We start from the raw sequence: 17,318 nt of genomic DNA, 5'->3' as shown, positions 1-17,318 counted from the left end.
GTTTCAGAAAGGGGTGAGGCAGGCAACTTTCTTCTGCCAGGATATTGATGCGGCTGATCCAAGATTTGACGTGAACAAGGGGATGAGGAGTAGCCCCGAGGAAGAGGTGGAAAAGACAACAGGGGATGAGGACATGAACACGGGAGAGGCCGTGGAAGGTGATAACAACAAAGCAGCTTATGGTGTAGTTTTTATGATATTCTATTCGCAATGAATCCTAAGTCTGTAATAACTCGTACAATATTTTAACTTGCTTTTAATGTGATCAATATTGTGGATATATTTGTTCTGTGGTTGTTGACAATATCATATGTGATAGGAACGCGTTTGTTGGATAATGTTGTTATGTATGTGATATGTTATGTTAAATGTGTATTTACCTGGAGGAGTATCATTGACGCTTGTATGTTAATGAGAGTACTCGACCCAGGCCGCTTACGTGTGGTGAGGGTGATGAACTAAAACGTTTTCAAATTAAGTTAAGGGGTGTTCGACCCAGGCCGTTTACTTGTGGTAAGGGTGGGGAACTTAAAGGCATTAACATTAAGTTAAGGGTGTTCGACCTAGGCCGCCTACTTGTGGTAAGGGTGGGGAACTTAAACGAATTAACATTAAGTTAAGGGTGTTCAACCCAGGCTGCCTACTTGTAGTAAGGGTGGGGAACTTAAACAAATTAACATTAAGTTAAGGGTGTTCGACCCAGGTCGCTTACTTATGGTAAGGGTGGGGAACTTAAACGAATTAGCATCAAGTTAAGGATGTTCCACCCAGGCCGCTTACTTGTGGTAAGGGTGGGGAACCTAAACGAATTAACATTAAGTTAAGGGTGTTCGACCCAGGCCGCTTACTTGTGGTAAGGGTGGAGAACTTAAACGAATTAGCATCAAGTTAAGGGTGTTCGACCCAGGCCGCTTACTTGTGGTAAGGGTGGGGAACTAAAAGCGTGTTAAAAGTAAGGTGAGGAGGAGTCGTGAGGTGAAAAACCCTTTGTTTTATTCATGTAATTTGGGGTGCCTCGTTAAAACCTCCCTGGCCAAAACCCTCCTTAGGGAAAAAAGACCAGGTGAGGGAAAAGAGTACACCCAAGCTTACAAGTATTCGGTACAATACATGTGTTTAACTGAAATAAAACTTGAGATGAGATACGTTCCACGTATTGGGTATCTCGTCCCCGAATAATTGTTCAATAATAATAATAAGAAGAATAATAAGAATAATAAGATTAGTAATAATAATAATAATAATAGTAAAATAAAATAATAATAATAATAATAATTGTGCCGTATTTAGAAGAAAAACTTTAAACATCATGCCAACCCAAAAAGAAGAATCATAATAATTATGGTAGTGATGAGATCACAAAGAGAACTCAATACAATAGAAACCACAAGCACACATGCTCTTTCTAAAACCTCATACAACAAACATCAAGAGGTTAAAGGATAAAAGAATTTGGTTTAGGAGAAGGCTTTCATGCATCAATATATAACACAATTGCATATAATATCATTAAAATAGAAAATGGCAACTCCCCTAACCAGGATTCCTTGCTCACATTGAAATTCCAAGTCCTTTCATGATCGCAACCGCATCCCACCTCTTTGGCTCAAATATTTCACACTCTAAATGGCCTCCCAATTTACTATTAACTCAATTTTCCAGTGCATGTTGGTGTATACCAAAAGGACTTTACGTCTCCCTAATTCCACTCTTATTCTCACTTTCCAACTCCAATTTTAATTCCATTAATGGATAAAACGAAATTGCATTCAAATTGCCTTAATGGATAAAACAAAATTACATTAAAATGAGATTAAAGGTCATTCAATTGGTATTCCATGATGGTTTCCTAGCCCCTCCATCTTTGCTCCTCAAGGTGGCTAGGGTTTTTGACCCTTCTCATTCATGAACAAAACGGAGTTGGCAAAAAATGAACTTATTTCACATAAGTCGTCAAGGTTTGAACACACAACAATACAATTGTCAAGCCAATGCACAACCAATCAACGTTTCATGATAATTTCTATGCATCTAGGATTATATTGTCACGTCCCATGGTCCAACATATTATTATAATAATAAAATAATTAAATTAACACCCTAATGTCATACACAAGACTCAAACCCAAGTCCTTTCATAGTAACTAAGTACTTTCAACCACTTGAGCTAATATTATTCCTTATCTTCTCTCTCCATATTAATTAACTTTGGGATTCCCGCCCTCGCATTTATTAACTAAATATTTATTTATTTATTTAATTTTCCCAGGTCTTACAATGTGTGTGGTCTACAAGGCTTTAGGTGATACCTTAAGGATGAACTTTGTTGGAACATTCCTTGAGTTGTGGCTTGGAATGGCATCCCTTGAGTTGTGGCTCGGGATGAAGGGTAAACACATGGCATTCCTTGAGTTGTGGCTCGAAATGACATTTATTGAGTTGTGGCTCAGAATGGTATGTATTATCAATGCAAGTTGTGGCTCGTCTCCACTCGATTGAGCAATCATAGGTTATGGCCAGTGATGTGCTAATATTGTGTTGAGAGTATGAACTGTAGTTCATATTGGGAACTCCACCTAGCGTTGCAGAGTATGGTCCATAGCATGATTTCCCTCACATGTACTACAAGTTATTGGTTGTAGGTGGTGGCAGCAAAGGATATCTTAAGGTTATCATTTCAAAGACGTAGAACATGGATAAACATGGTGGTGGCCATGGTTTATGGAATCAAAGGATAAGGTTCTCTGATGATTGTGTGTGCACATTGATTTATGATTATATATATATATATATATATATGTGTGTGTGTGTGTGTGTGTGTGTATATATATATACACACACACACACACACATATATATATATATGTGTGTGTGTGTTTATATGTTAGCTCACCCTATTTGCATGTGTTCGACGATGATCGTGTAATTCGTTACAGGGAGCAGATGATGTTCTAGGTGGTGCTGGTGAGGCATAGAGCCGGAGAGGGACTATATTTGGGAAAAATTTTATGGAGTTGTACTTGAGGATTTTCTTTTATGTTTTTGTAAACAATATTTCAATTGGTTTATGAACTTGTAATGATTAATGGAAACTATGGATTTTAAATATACGAGTTTAGTAAATGTTTAAATTTTCTGTGTTTTGGGAAAGGCACTTTAAATTAATGTGATCTTGTTAATTATTCTATATTATTTCATTAAAATTAGTAATACCCGACTGAGATGTTACAGTTGACTACATACGAGTCGAGGACATGAGAATGCCAAGGACCAAGTTCCGCACTGATTTGCAACCATCGAAAAGAGACCATAAACACCATCTCTAGAGGTTTAGCATGAGGTAGGGCCACCCTATCGACATGAAAGTAGCACCTTAGAAGTATTCAATTCGTCAACGCCATAACTCGCGCACATAGACACCGAAGAATGCCACCCATAACTTTCACAAACGCTGACTTTCAAGGCGTACCAAGATGCCCTAATGGTCATCATTGTGGAGGTTGAAAACTTTGCAGTAAAAAAAGTGTTAGTTGATCAAGGAAGTTCAGTGGATATCCTCTATTAGAAGATGTAGCAGAAGTTATAGCTGCTAGAAGAAGCGATGACACCTCACGATGAGCCTATATGTAACTTTTCCGAAGAAAGAGTGTGCACTCGGGGATATATTGACCTGCACACAGTGTTCCGCGAAGGGAACTAGACAAAGACCATACCCATGCGGTTCCTAGTAGTTGAAGCACACACATCGTACAACATTTTATTAGGGAGACCATCCCTAAACACGCTGAGAGCGGTTGTATCAACCCTAATCTTGCAATGAAGTTCCCATCAGCACCCGACGACATCATCACCATCCATGGAGACCAAAAACTTGCACGCGAATGATACATACAAGTCTATGGCATAAAGAACATGTCCTAGCCGCTAACAACATCGAGAGAGCACCAAAGGCAAGAGAAACTTTGGTTGGAGAAGATTGAGACCCAGGGTAGGAAGTGACAGAAGGATAGATCATGTGGGAGAAACGAAGGTCTTAATAGTAACGCTAGATAAAAGCCTGAAGGTTAACTCATGCTTGAAACTAGAAGAGGAAGTCGTGATTGGAACAACATTAAGGGACAACGTAGACCTTTGTGCCTAGTTAGCAGCAGATTTATTATGAATGGATCCTCATGTAGCCATCCATCGACTATTAGTTTTCAAAGAAGCCTGATACGTCTCCTAGAGGAAAATAAAGTTAGGAGAAGAGAGAAGGTTGGTGGCCAAGGTAGAAACAACGAAACTTCTAGAAGCCAGATTCATTGGAGAAGCCCAGTATACGACTTGGCTCGCCAACATAGTCTTGGTAAAAAAGTCTAGCGGCAAATGGTGCATGTGTGTTGATTAAACTAACCTGAATAAGGCTTATCCCAAGGACGCATACCCTTTGCCAAGTATCGACCGCTTAGTCAACGAAGTAGCAGGAAATAGCGTACTTAGTTTCTTAGACGCCTACTCCGGCTATAACCAGATACCCATGGCACCCGCTGACATGATTAAAACTGCGTTTATCACAGAAGACACAAACTATTTTACAAGGTCATGCCTTTTGACATTAAAAACGCAAGAACGACCTATCACATATTGATGGACAAGGTCTTCATATTTATGCCCTCATTTAATGTTTAATTTTGGATTTTTAATTGATTTTGGTTCTTAAAAGATTGATTTAATTGGGATTTCCTATAATTGAGTTTCTTGAGCATGAGATAGAAAAACATGTTAAAAATAACTTTTTAGTTGCATAAATGTTTTTTGGATATTTTGAGGTGTGTTAGTGCAGCTGCAGCTAAGTTCAACTCTGTGGAAATAAATTGATTAAAGATTCATGACACCTTAAAGATAAATCCAAGAATAGAAATTATCAAAATCACAAAAAATCAAAGCCAACCATTGCATGAAGAAGGCAAGAAAAGTTTGAAAAAGTGAAGAAGTTTCGCTAAGCCAAAAAAAGAAATGAGCAACAAAAATTGGACCATGTGATTTTCTCTATCTTTTTCCATAAAAAGGGGACTTTGATAATTCATAAATATTTATGATAAAAGATAATTTGGGAAAATATATCTTTAGATATTTTATTTGATATTTTGGAATAATTATCTTATTTAATTATATCATAAAATATCAAAAGATAATAAATACCAAATCTTTTTAAATATGGCAAAATCTTCTTAAATCTTTTTAGATCTCCACAACAAACAAATATATCTTACGATATTGGATTATTTAAAAGATAATTTGAGAAGATTGCAAATGGTTGATTTGAAAAATTAATGCAAATATTAGTTGGTGATAATTTATCACATATCTTTAAGTAATTAATTAATTTAATTATACAAGAAATTATCAACCAACTATATTTGTCAAATAGTTTATATCTCTCCAAATATTTTTAGATATTCAAAATAATATGATATTTATGATTATTTTAAAGATATTTGAGAGATTTTAGGAACAAAAAAGCCCAATCAAATCCTATATAAAGAGACCAAGGAGAAGCAGAAAAGACAAGTTCGACATTTCGAAGTTTAGGAACCTTTAGAGGGACCTAATTTCGTTTTCTCTCTCTTGCTATAATTTCTTCTTTTATTTTTATTTTACTTTTGCATTCATGGAGGATACATGGGATAAACAATTCTCCTTACCCAGATCTGGTCCCTTCCTGATGAGTGATTCCAATAAGGATATTGCTCAACAATGTGAGTATATGCCTTCTTATAATATTCCAAAGTGAGAGAGCTCCTCAATCCCATATGCTCCTGAATGTCATAAAATAAAATGTAGCAAAAGGAGAAAAATGGCAGTAAAAACATGGAATCTACAACCAATGCTTCATAAATGTAATGAGTTATTATACATGAATCAAGAACAGGAACAAAGAAAAAGTATGCCTCTTCACCATTTAATGTTCGATGAGGACTAGTTAGCAAACTTTCATAAACTGCCATCTGTAGACATGTAGCCGCACTGGATAAATATACTCTTATAAGTGTTATATTTTACCAAATGAAATGCTCCTATATGAAGTCATGAAATACATGGGCACCATACAATTGATTTGTCCATATTGTTACATTTTTGTCATCATAAATTCTATTTACACACTCTAGCTTAAAATGGCGTCCCTGCAGAAACCAAAAATGAATAAGATAAGAAAATAGCAATAAAAAGACTTAGTTTTGATCTTAGATGTAATCAAAAAGTGACATTCAGATTATTCTGACCTCAAGAAGCAAGTTGTTGAACTCCTGGGGCAAATCATAAACATATATAAGAGGCCTTTTCTTCGCCACCACAACATTGAGATTAATCATTTTTCCGTTGGCATGAATATCGTCGGCAATATCAATCCGAGCAGGACAAAGCCAATTAGGCCACTCAGTTATAGAGGAAATGACAGATGGCATGCTGCAATCTACTCCATACCAATAAGCCCAACTCAAAGTTCAAGTGTTAAAGTTGTTTACCAACATAGTTTTATATACTATCTGAAGTAAAGTCCTCCACAATATTTAGGTTCTGAAGTGAAGTCCCTAGTTGACCGGAGATTGATGCTCGTAATGCCTCCAACAAATTGAGATGCATTAGGCTGAAGAAAATAAAACAGAAGTAGTCTAAACGCATATAACCTAAAAGAATTAGTTAACATATAAGCAACATAATAGATATCATATTTAAGGGCATTACCTTGCAAGCAACATGAGCCAAAACCATTAAGTGTGTTGCATTTAATAAGCGTGTCTGATCAGATTTCATGGCATAATCCTGCAACTGATTCACACAAATTAAATTCAAGCAAAAAATCTACAAAATTTATATAGATATTTAATCAACAGTTAAAAAGATATTAACACAATTAAAAAAGGTGACGTTTTAAATCATAACATCTTTTATATATATATATATATATATATATATATATATATATATATATATATATATATATATATATGTAACATCCCGTTTTCATAGTTTTTAAACTATTAAACAAAATATTTAAATTTTAATAATTCAGAAGCAGATGATGACGTAGGCCAGTATAATATATAATACAGTCATCCTCAAAATAACCATACATACACTGATCAACCTATACAGCCCACACACGACTAAAGGGATTACAAAATACCCAATCAGCTAAGCAAAAGAAAGAAAAGGCCACATATGCTACTGGTACGTCTAATGAAATCATCTCACGTCCCGGAGGGTGTATCCTCACCTGCACGTTTATCTGCTCACGTCATCCAATTGGGACGATCATCGCAAAAGTAGAAGACACACAGAACACGCCATAGAAACTAGAAGGGTAAGCTAACTTGAATGAAGAGTAAACCATGCTTTATTTTATGCTAAGGCAGAAAACAAGATTCATTACACAGTCTATCAAAAATCATCCAATTAACCCCAACTATAACACCACACACCATTCTAGACTCGATATTCAGATTATGTAAGTGGCATTGGAGCTCTTGGTGACTTGCGCTTAAGATGGTTCCTAAACTCTGCAGAGTTTTAGGCATAAGGGTTATTCAACCAACCACTCCCAAGGTAAATCCCATCACCTCTATGATGGATCGGATTCATAGACTAGGACCTCCTGCTACTCCCCCCGACGTAATCCATCATACTCTACTTGAGTCTTAATGGTTACTGGGAGCGTCAGGATATCACCAATCTGAGTCCTCATGCCCTTACATTTACTAAACCACATTCCTTAGGATTTCCCTTGAAATCCTAACTCCAACATATTCCCATTCACATCAAATTCATACTCAATTCCATCACACAGTGTAATCATGCATAAGGGTCACATACAATATCAACCATCATCATCTTAAAGCAATCAATCTAGCAATCAAGTAATCAAAACAGTGAGAAAACTAATCTTCTGCAGGGAATCTCGCTTAGGCTAGAGGGTCTCGCCTAAGCTAGAGAATTTATCTCGTTTAGGCGAGTTGCTCTCGCCTGGGCGAGACCTCGTACAGTGGTGAATTAAAAGTCCTGGGCGAACTCTCGCTTAAGCTAAACTGGCTCGCCTAGACGAGAAGTCATCTCGCTCAGGTGAGTCCAGCTCGCCTAGGCGAGATTTCGCGCAGTGACAAAGGTGTTCATCTTGGTAGTTTCGCTCAGGCGAGAGCTGCTCGCCTAGGCGAAAATACCAGAATTACTCATCTATTCTACACATGCATTCTCGTTCAGAACCATCCACCATCCAAATTCGCATACAAACAGTTTCCAAAACACAAATTAAACACACAATCACATAATTGAATCATTCATAAACACAATTTGCATGAAATTTAGTTGAAAAGTCAACTTCCCTTACCTATTTTCGATTTAAAGCTTGGAGGAAGACAATTTAGGAGAGGGGAGCAGAATTCCTCAACCCAACCTAAGAGAATTCATCATCCAATCACATAGAAAGGATGAGCATTAGGTTAGACTCGGAATGGAAGCAGAATTTCGAGTTAAATTTCTAAATCAGACTTGAAGCTGGAAGGGAAACTTACCTAGGAGATGAGAGGCTATGAGTGGAGGCAATAGGAGGCTCAAGAGTGACTTCCTCTCCAAAATCTGATTAAAAGTAAGGAAGGTGAGACAGAGAGAAGAACTGAGTTTGCAGAGGAAAATGAGAGGGGAGGGGGTTTGGCTTCTGTGTTTGGAAAGAGGGGTGTTGCATTCTCCCCAACAACAAAAATTTTCGACTCGAAAATTGAGACTTACCAGAGAACAAGTGTGGATATGACTCTCTCACATCTCCTTCCAATTCCCAAGTGGAATCGCCTGTCCTCTTGTCCCAGATGACCTGGACTAGTTTGATGGACTTCCCTCTAAGTTGTCTCATCTGGATATCTCCTAAACCAACGGGCTGAACCTCTATCGTAAGATCTCCTCTAATCTGCAGATCTTCCATCTCAAGCACGTGGGAAGGGTCAGGCACATATTTCCTAAGCTGTGATACATGAAACACTGGGTGGAGGTTGGCCAAGGGAGGAGGTAGAGTGATCTCATATGCCACTGGTCTAACTCTTCTCAGAATCTGGTATGGACCGACGAACCTAGGAGACAGCTTCTTCTGGCAGATGGCTCTTCCCACACCAGTAGTCGGGGTAATTCTCAAGAAAACATGATCTCCTAGTTCAAACTCTAAAGGTCTTCTCCTCTGATCAGCATATGATTTCTATCTGCTTTGAGATGTTGTCATTCTTTCTTGTATGAGCTTGACCTTCTCAGTGGTCTGCCTCAGAAGCTCTGGTCCCACCACCACTGATTCCCCGTCCTGATACTAGCACAAAGGCGTTCTACATCTCCTGCCATAGAGGGCTGATAACGCTGTCGTTGACGCGATCAAATTAATACTACTTATCTATAACAACTTCAGTATTGTTAAGAAAATAGTCAACAAAATAGTAAGGGTAAAGTAACCCAAAGTCGTCTCCCAACGAACACGGAATTGATTTTTAACAAATTAGTTCTTATAAATTCTATACAAAAGAGTTAGTCAAATAAAATAATAAAAATATGGGGATTAAGATAAACGCAGATAGAAATAAAATTTAAAAGATAAAAAGAAATAAAAACAATAGTAAAGAAAATAGATTGATTCCATTGCTTTGTCAAAATAGATTCATCATCGGTTATCTAAAGACTATTGCTCAATTAATTATTGTTATAGATTTACAAATTAATCAATGTAAAATCTCAATTAATTTGTTGGCGTTCTCACTTTTAACCAAAGTACAGTCTCAATTAAAAGTGAGAACTTTTAGATTATCCATAGTAAATTCAATCAAAGTACAGTCTCAATCAAATTTTACTATGCCTAATCATGTCTATTCTTTTATCTCCTCACCAAATAAAAAGCTTAATTAATCAAAGTAAAGTCTCAATTAATTTTCGTTAGAGTAAATACCTTTAATCAAAGTAAAGTCTCAATTATTGGTAAAAACTCATTTAATCATATGAAAGTTTCTAAATAAAATCAAAGTAAAGTCTCAATTAAATTTAAAAACCCTTGACTCATATGATCAATATGCATATAGATCTAAAATCATTACTTTTTATGTGATTCAAAGATAAAAAACATAGATAAATTAAAACCTCAACAATAATAAAAAGAACAAAGAAATTAATTCATTCTAACCTCAGAATCCATAATGAAATTACAATGGAATCACCCCAAGAAGTTTAGCAATTCATGGAATACAAAATAAAAAGAAGAATAGAGAGAAGAAAAGAGAGAGAAAGGAAACGAAATTAGGCACCCCTAAGGGTTCCAAAACTCCGAAGTCCCGAGCTTATTTTCTACTTCTCCCTTGGTCTCTTTATATAGGAATTGGACTGGGCTTTTCTGTTGCTAAAATCTCTCAAATATCTTTTGAAATAAAGATAAATATAAATATTTAAAAATACTTGGAGAGATATAGACTATTTGACAAATATAATTGGTTGATAATATCAATATCTAATATAATTAAATTAATTAATTACTTAAAGATATATGATAAATTATCACCAATTAATATTTGTATTAATTTTCCAAATCAACCCTTTGCAATCTCCTTAAATTATCTTCTAAATAATCCAATATCTTCAAGATATATTTGTTTGTTGTGGAACTAAAAAGATTCAAGAAGATCTTGTCATATTTAAAAAGATTTGGTAGTTATTATCTTTTAATATTTTATGATATAATTAAATAAGATAATTATTTAAAAATATCAAATAAAATATCTAAAGATATATTTTCCCAAATTATCTTCTATCATAAAGATAAAGAAAACCGCAAGGTCCAATTTTTCTTTCCTCTCTTCTTGGTTTAGCCAACCTTCTTCACTTTTTCAAGCTTTTCTTGCCGTCTTCATGTAATGCTTGGCCTAAATTTTTGTGTTTTTGATAATTTCTTATTCTTTGATTTATCTTTAAGGTGTCATGAAGCTTTAATCAATTTATTTCCACACCTCTAAATGAGCTTAAAACTTAACTTCAGCTGCATCAACAAACGTTAAAATATCCAAAAATAATTTATGCAGCTAAAAATCACTTTTTAAGACATTTTTATCACACAAGCTCAAACAACCTAATTATCAGAATTATCAATTAAATCACTCTTTAGGCACACAAATTTAATTAAATACCCAGAATTAAACATTAAATGAGGGCAAAAATACGCACTCATCAAGGGCCTCATAAGGTGCCATGCCAATACTGGTGTGAAAGCTATTGTTGTATGTAAACTCCACCAACGGTAGGACCTCGTCCCACACACCCAGATGGTCCAGCACGCACGTCCGCAAGAGGTCCTCAAGGGACTGGATGGTTCTCTCGGACTGCCCATCGGTCTGAGGGTGATAAGCGGAGCTCATAGCCAACCTGCTACCCATGGCATCCTGCAGCGTCTGCCAGAAGCGGGAGGTGAATCGTGGGTCTCTATCAGAGACTATACTCGATGGCACACCATGTAACCTCACGATCTCACTGATATACAACTATGCTAGCTTCGCCACAGACATCCTCAAGTTTACTGCTAGGAAGTGGGCACTCTTGGTGAGACGGTCTACTATCACCCATATAGCATCGTGGTTCCTCACGGTCCGAGGTAAATGGGTGACAAAGTCCATAGCAATGCTATCCCATTTCCACTCGGGTATCTCAAGCTGCTGAAGCATCCCCCCTGGTCTCTGGTGCTCTGTCTTAGCTTTCTGACAGGTTAAACATGACGATACATATCGAGCGACATCTTGCTTCATGCCCGACCACCAGAACGATTCCCTCAGATCATGATACATTTTAGTCATGCCTGGGTGCATGCTAAAATGACTCTTGTGCCCTTCCTCAAGAATCATACCTTTCAGCTCTAAGTCTTCAGGTATGCAAACCTTGCCCCTGAATCTCTGCACCCCATCACCTCCCATCAAGAAATCCTTGGCCTTCTCAGTGCCAAGTAACTCTACTGTCCTCTGTAGCTTGGGGTCCGATGGCTGCTTCTCCTTTATCAGATTAAGGAAATCATTAGACACAGTGAGATGGTTACATCTAATGACTCCCTCATCTAACACCACCTGCAACTGCATATCTCTAAACTGTTCCACCAAATCCAACTCCCTGACCATCATGTGAGATGCGTGGACCGCCTTTCTGCTTAAGGTGTCAGCCACCACATTCGCCTTCCCCGGGTGGTACAACAAGTCAAAATCAAAGTCTTTTAGGAACTCCATCCATCTCATCTGCCTCATGTTTAACTCTTTCTGGTCAAACAGATACTTCAAACTCTTATGGTCACTGAAAACCTGGAATTGTGCACCATACAGATAGTGTCTCCAGATCTTTAGTGCAAACACCATTGCTACTAACTCCAAGTCATGCGTAGGGTAGTTCTTCTCATGATTCTTCAATTGTCGTGAGGCGTAGGCCACCACTCTCCGTTCTTGCATCAGAACACATCCCAATCCCACAGTAAACCTCAAAATGTTTACTGGTATCAGGAATCACCAACACTGGAGCGCTAGTCAACTTTTGCTTTAGCTTTAGGAAGCTCTCTTCACACCGATCGGTCCAAGCAAAAGGTTGATCTTTGCGGGTTAACTAGGTCAAGGGTGCTGCTATCCTGGAGAATCCTTCAATGAATCTCCTATAGTAACCTGCTAGTCCCACAAAGCTCCTTATTTCAGTCATTGACTTAGGTCGTTCCTAATTTAGCACAGCTTCTACCTTAGACGGATCCACTGCTATGCCCTGAGCCGAGATCATGTGCCCCAAGAACTAAACCGAAGTCATCCAAAACTCACATTTTGACCGCTTTGCATACAACTACTTCTCCCTCAGTATGCTCAGAACTATCTTCAGATGCTCCGCATGTTCCTCTGGAGTCCGTGAGTAAATCAAGATGTCATCTATGAAAACCACCACGAACTTATCCAAGAATGGCCTGAAGATTCGGTTCATGTAGTCCATGAACAAAGCGGGGGCGTTAGTCACACCAAACGGCATCACCACATACTCGTAGTGTCCGTACCTGGACCTAAAAGCGATCTTCTGCACATCATCAGACTTGACTCGAATCTGATGGTATCCTGATCTCAGATCAATCTTGGAGAACACTACAGCACCGTGCAACTAATCCATCAAGTCGTCAATCCTTGGCAAAGGGTACTTGTTCTTGATGGTTAGCTTATTCAGCTGCCTGTAATCCACATAGAGTCTGGAACTACCGTCCTTCTTTTTAACTAGTAACACCGGCGCTCCCCAAGGTGATACACTCGGCCTGATAAACTGTTTTTCTAGCAGCTCTTCAATCTGTTTCTTCAACTCCACTAGCTCAGCAGGAGCCATTCTGTAGGGTGCTATGGACACTGGCCCTGCTCCTGGCACCAGGTCAATGGAGAACTCTATCTCCCTAGTAAGGGGTAGGCCAGACACATCCTCAGGAAACACATCTGAGAAATCCCCCACTACAGGCGCCTCCAAGGGTCCAACCTTAGTCTCCACGGATAACTGAGTCAGAATCAAGAAGCATTGAGACCCTTCCTTTATTGCCTTGTCCACCTGTTGTGAGGACACCAACAGGTCTTCATCTTCTAAGCTAGGAAACAATACTTTCCTTTCATTGCAGTCAATGAGAATGTGATTGGCAGATAGCCAATCCATCCCCAAGATGACATCTAGTCCCACCAAGGGTAAACAGATGAGATTTACCCTGTACTCATGCCCCTCAACCTCGATCTTGCACCTAGCACACACGGTTAAGGTTCTGACCAACCCAGAAGCAGGTGTGGACACTACCAGGTCATACTGGAGCTCCTTCACTGGAAGACCCAACTCCACCACTCTAGATTCCGACACAAAAGAATGTGTCGCTCCCAAATCAAACAAAACATGCAAGCTCCTACCAGCTATCACACAAGACCCGATGATGAGGTTACCTGATCCAGCTGCCTCGGCACCAGTGACAGCGTACACCCGACCTGCCGCCTGTGGCCTCGCACCTCCCCTCGACGGCTATGACTGAGGCTGTGGTGAAGGCCTCGGTACTGTGCTCCTGTCAATTGGGCAATCCCTGATGAAGTGGCCCACCTGGCCACATCTATGGCATGTCCTCCTGTCAGAAAGTTGGGGGCAGGCACTCCTCAGATGGGGCCCCCTACAGTGGAAGCACTGTGGCCTAGAAGGCTGGAACTGCTAGGGCTGATGTGAGAACCTCCTGGGCCCCTAGGGCTGAGGCCTATAATATGGCTTCTTCCGATCGTCGTGTCTGCTCGTGGACCCAGATGGCCCTCCCACCTTCAGCTGAGACTTCTGCTGAGCTTCAACTTCAGCCTTAAGCTTCTCTATCACTCTTGCCTTCTCTACCAAGGCAGGGAATTCCTTGATAGAGAGCGGAGCCACAATGAGCTTGAGGTCACCCCTCAACCCATTCTCAAACTTTCTACACTGCCAGTCCTCTGCCATCTTCAGGGTGTTAAATCTACCCAAGTGTTTGAACTTTTCAGCGTACTCCGACACTGACATGTCTCCTTGCATCAACTGCAAGAACTCAACCTCCTTCGCATATCTCACACTATCTAGGAAGAACTCAACATAGAACTTCTTCTTAAACAGTTCCCAGGTGATGGTCTCATGGTTGTCCTCCAACATCATCTTCATGTTGGACCACCAATGCACGGCCTTTCCAGCAAGAAGGTACTCAGTGTATGCAAGCCTGTTCTCTGCAGGACATCTCTTAGCATCAAAGATTCGTTCCATGTCCCGCATCCACTGATCAGCTCCATCCGGGCTAACCTTTCCATCAAAACGGGATGGATGGTGTTGTAGGAAATCCTCCAAACTCCACTCTTGCACTCGTGGCAGTCAAGCTTGGGAAGAACCAGAGGCTGAACAATTTTCCCTATCTGATGCAGGGCTTCCAAGTGCCTCTGCTGAGTCGCTTCTGTTGCAAGGCTAGATTCTGTTGATTCACCATGTTAGCATTCTGCTGCTGCATGGCTGCAATCATCGCCTCAATTGCTCCCACCAAATGAGGATTATCTGGATTTGGAACAGGAGGTGGAGGAGGTCTAGGTGCCATAACTCTGATCACACAAAGAAGGAACCATCAGATTAGTCGACAGGTACAACAACTTATGCCAAACACGCTACGAAGAACACACAACAGAAGCTAAGCAAGCTCACACCTACAGATCCTAAAGGAATCACTACTCTGATACCAAAATTGTAACATCCCGTTTCAATAGTTTTTAAACTATTAAATAAAACATTTAAATTTTAATAATTCAGAAGCAGATGATGATGTAGGCCAGTATAATATATAATACAGTCATCCTCAAAATAACCATACATACACTGATCAACCTATACAGCCCATACACGACTAAAGGGATTACAAAATACCCGATCAGCTAAGCAAAAGAAAGAAAAGGCCACATATGCTACTGGTACGTCTAATGAAATCATCTCACGTCCCGGAGGGTGTATCCTTACCTGCAAGTTTATCTGCTCACGTCATCCAATTGGGATGATCATCGCAAAAGTAGAAGACACACAGAACACGCCATAGAAACTAGAAGGGTAACCTAACTTGAATGAAGAGTAAACCATGCTTTATTTTATGCTAAGGCATAAAACAAGATTCATTACACAGTCTATCAAAAATCATCCAATTAACCCCAACTAAACCACATTCCTTAGGATTTCCCTTGAAATCCTAACTCCAACATATTCCCATTCACATAAAATTCATACTCAATTCCATCACACAGTGTAATCATGCATAAGGATCACATACAATATCAACCATCATCCTTTTAAAGCAATCAATCTAGCAATCAAGTAATCAAAACAGTGAGAAAACTAATCTTCTGCAGGGAATCTCGCTTAGGCTAGAGGGTCTCGCCTAAGCTAGAGAATTTATCTCGCTTAGGCGAGTTGCTCTCGCCTGGGCGAGACCTCGTACATTGGTGAATTAAAAGTCCTGGGCGAACTCTCGCTCAGGCTAAACTGGCTCGCCTAGACGAGAAGTCATCTCGCTCAGGCGAGTCCAGCTCGCCTAGGCGAGATTTCGCGCAGTGACAGAGGCGTTCATCTTGGTAGTTTCGCTCAGGCAAGAGCTGCTCGCCTAGGCAAAAATACCAGAATTACTCATCTGTTCTACACATGCATTCTCGCCCAGAACCATCCACCATCCAAATTCGCATACAAACAGTTTCCAAAACACAAATTAAACACACAATCACATAATTGAATCATTCATAAACACAATTTGCATGAAATTTAGTTGAAAAGTCAGCTTCCCTTACCTATTTTCGATTTAAAGCTTGGAGGAAGACAATTTAGGAGAGGGGAGCAGAATTCCTCAACCCAACCTAAGAGAATTCATCATCCAATCACACAGAAAGGATGAGCACTAGGTTAGACTTGGAATGGAAGCAGAATTTTGAGTTAAATTTCTAAATCAGACTTGAAGCTGCAAGGGAAACTTACCTAGGAGATGAGAGGCTATGAGTGGAGGCAGCAGGAGGCTCAAGAGTGACTTCCTCTCCAAAATCTGATCAAAAGTAAGGAAGGTGAGACAGAGAGAAGAACTGAGTTTGCAGAGGAAAATGAGAGGGGAGGGGGTTTGGCTTCTGTGTTTGGAAAGAGGGGTGTTGCAATATATATATATGTATATATATATATACATATATATATATATATATATATATATATATATATATATATATATATCCAAATGGAATTAAATTCTGAATTACAAAAAATGCGATTTCAAAAATCAAGCAGTTAGAAGCTACGCATCACAAATATGTAAACCTTTAAAACAAGCTCCTTTGTAGTTTGTATTGCTATGGAAACACTACTACACTGCACAATACTAGTCCCTATGTCTTTGATAGCTCTATCCATTGCAATGGATACCACTTTTTAATAAAAAATAGTATCCAAGTCGTGCATAAATTCAAACAAGAAGAAAATAGCAATATCACCATACCTCTAAAAATGCATTTGCAAACTAAAACCACTGAGCTTTAGATTAATAATAAAATGTATTCCAATATTAGGTATTTGTGGTTGCCTCTGTAACCACAAGAAGCAACAACTGGCGATGCTTAGAAATAACCTGATATTAATCTATAAACAGTCCATCAAAGAAGGGAAACAAAATTTTGATTCCAAACTTGGCTAAGAGAAAACGGTGTTGGGTAGAAGTTGCTTGAGCAGAGGGAAGTTGATCAGACAATCCCAAAGGAGTTACTTTTTCATCTTCCATTAATACACTCGAGGACATA

General features: G+C 39.0%; 1 protein-coding gene across 1 annotated transcript; it reads right to left on the bottom strand.

Annotated features, from left to right (window-relative positions):
* Positions 1-14,247: 14,247 nt before the first annotated feature.
* Positions 14,248-14,781, bottom strand: LOC146888756 (uncharacterized). Its single transcript, XM_085666147.1, has one exon. It carries the CDS (start codon positions 14,779-14,781, stop codon positions 14,248-14,250), a length of 534 nt encoding a protein of 177 aa, XP_085522273.1.
* Between the last annotated feature and the right edge of the window lie 2,537 nt (positions 14,782-17,318).

This window comes from Vigna unguiculata, chromosome 1 (genome assembly GCF_037176805.1).
Source record: "Vigna unguiculata cultivar grain cowpea cultivar isolate G323 ecotype 2 chromosome 1, ASM3717680v1, whole genome shotgun sequence".
Lineage (NCBI taxonomy): Eukaryota > Viridiplantae > Streptophyta > Magnoliopsida > Fabales > Fabaceae > Vigna > Vigna unguiculata.
Note: the sequence above shows the minus strand (reverse complement) of the source record. Positions and strands in the feature narration are given on the sequence as shown.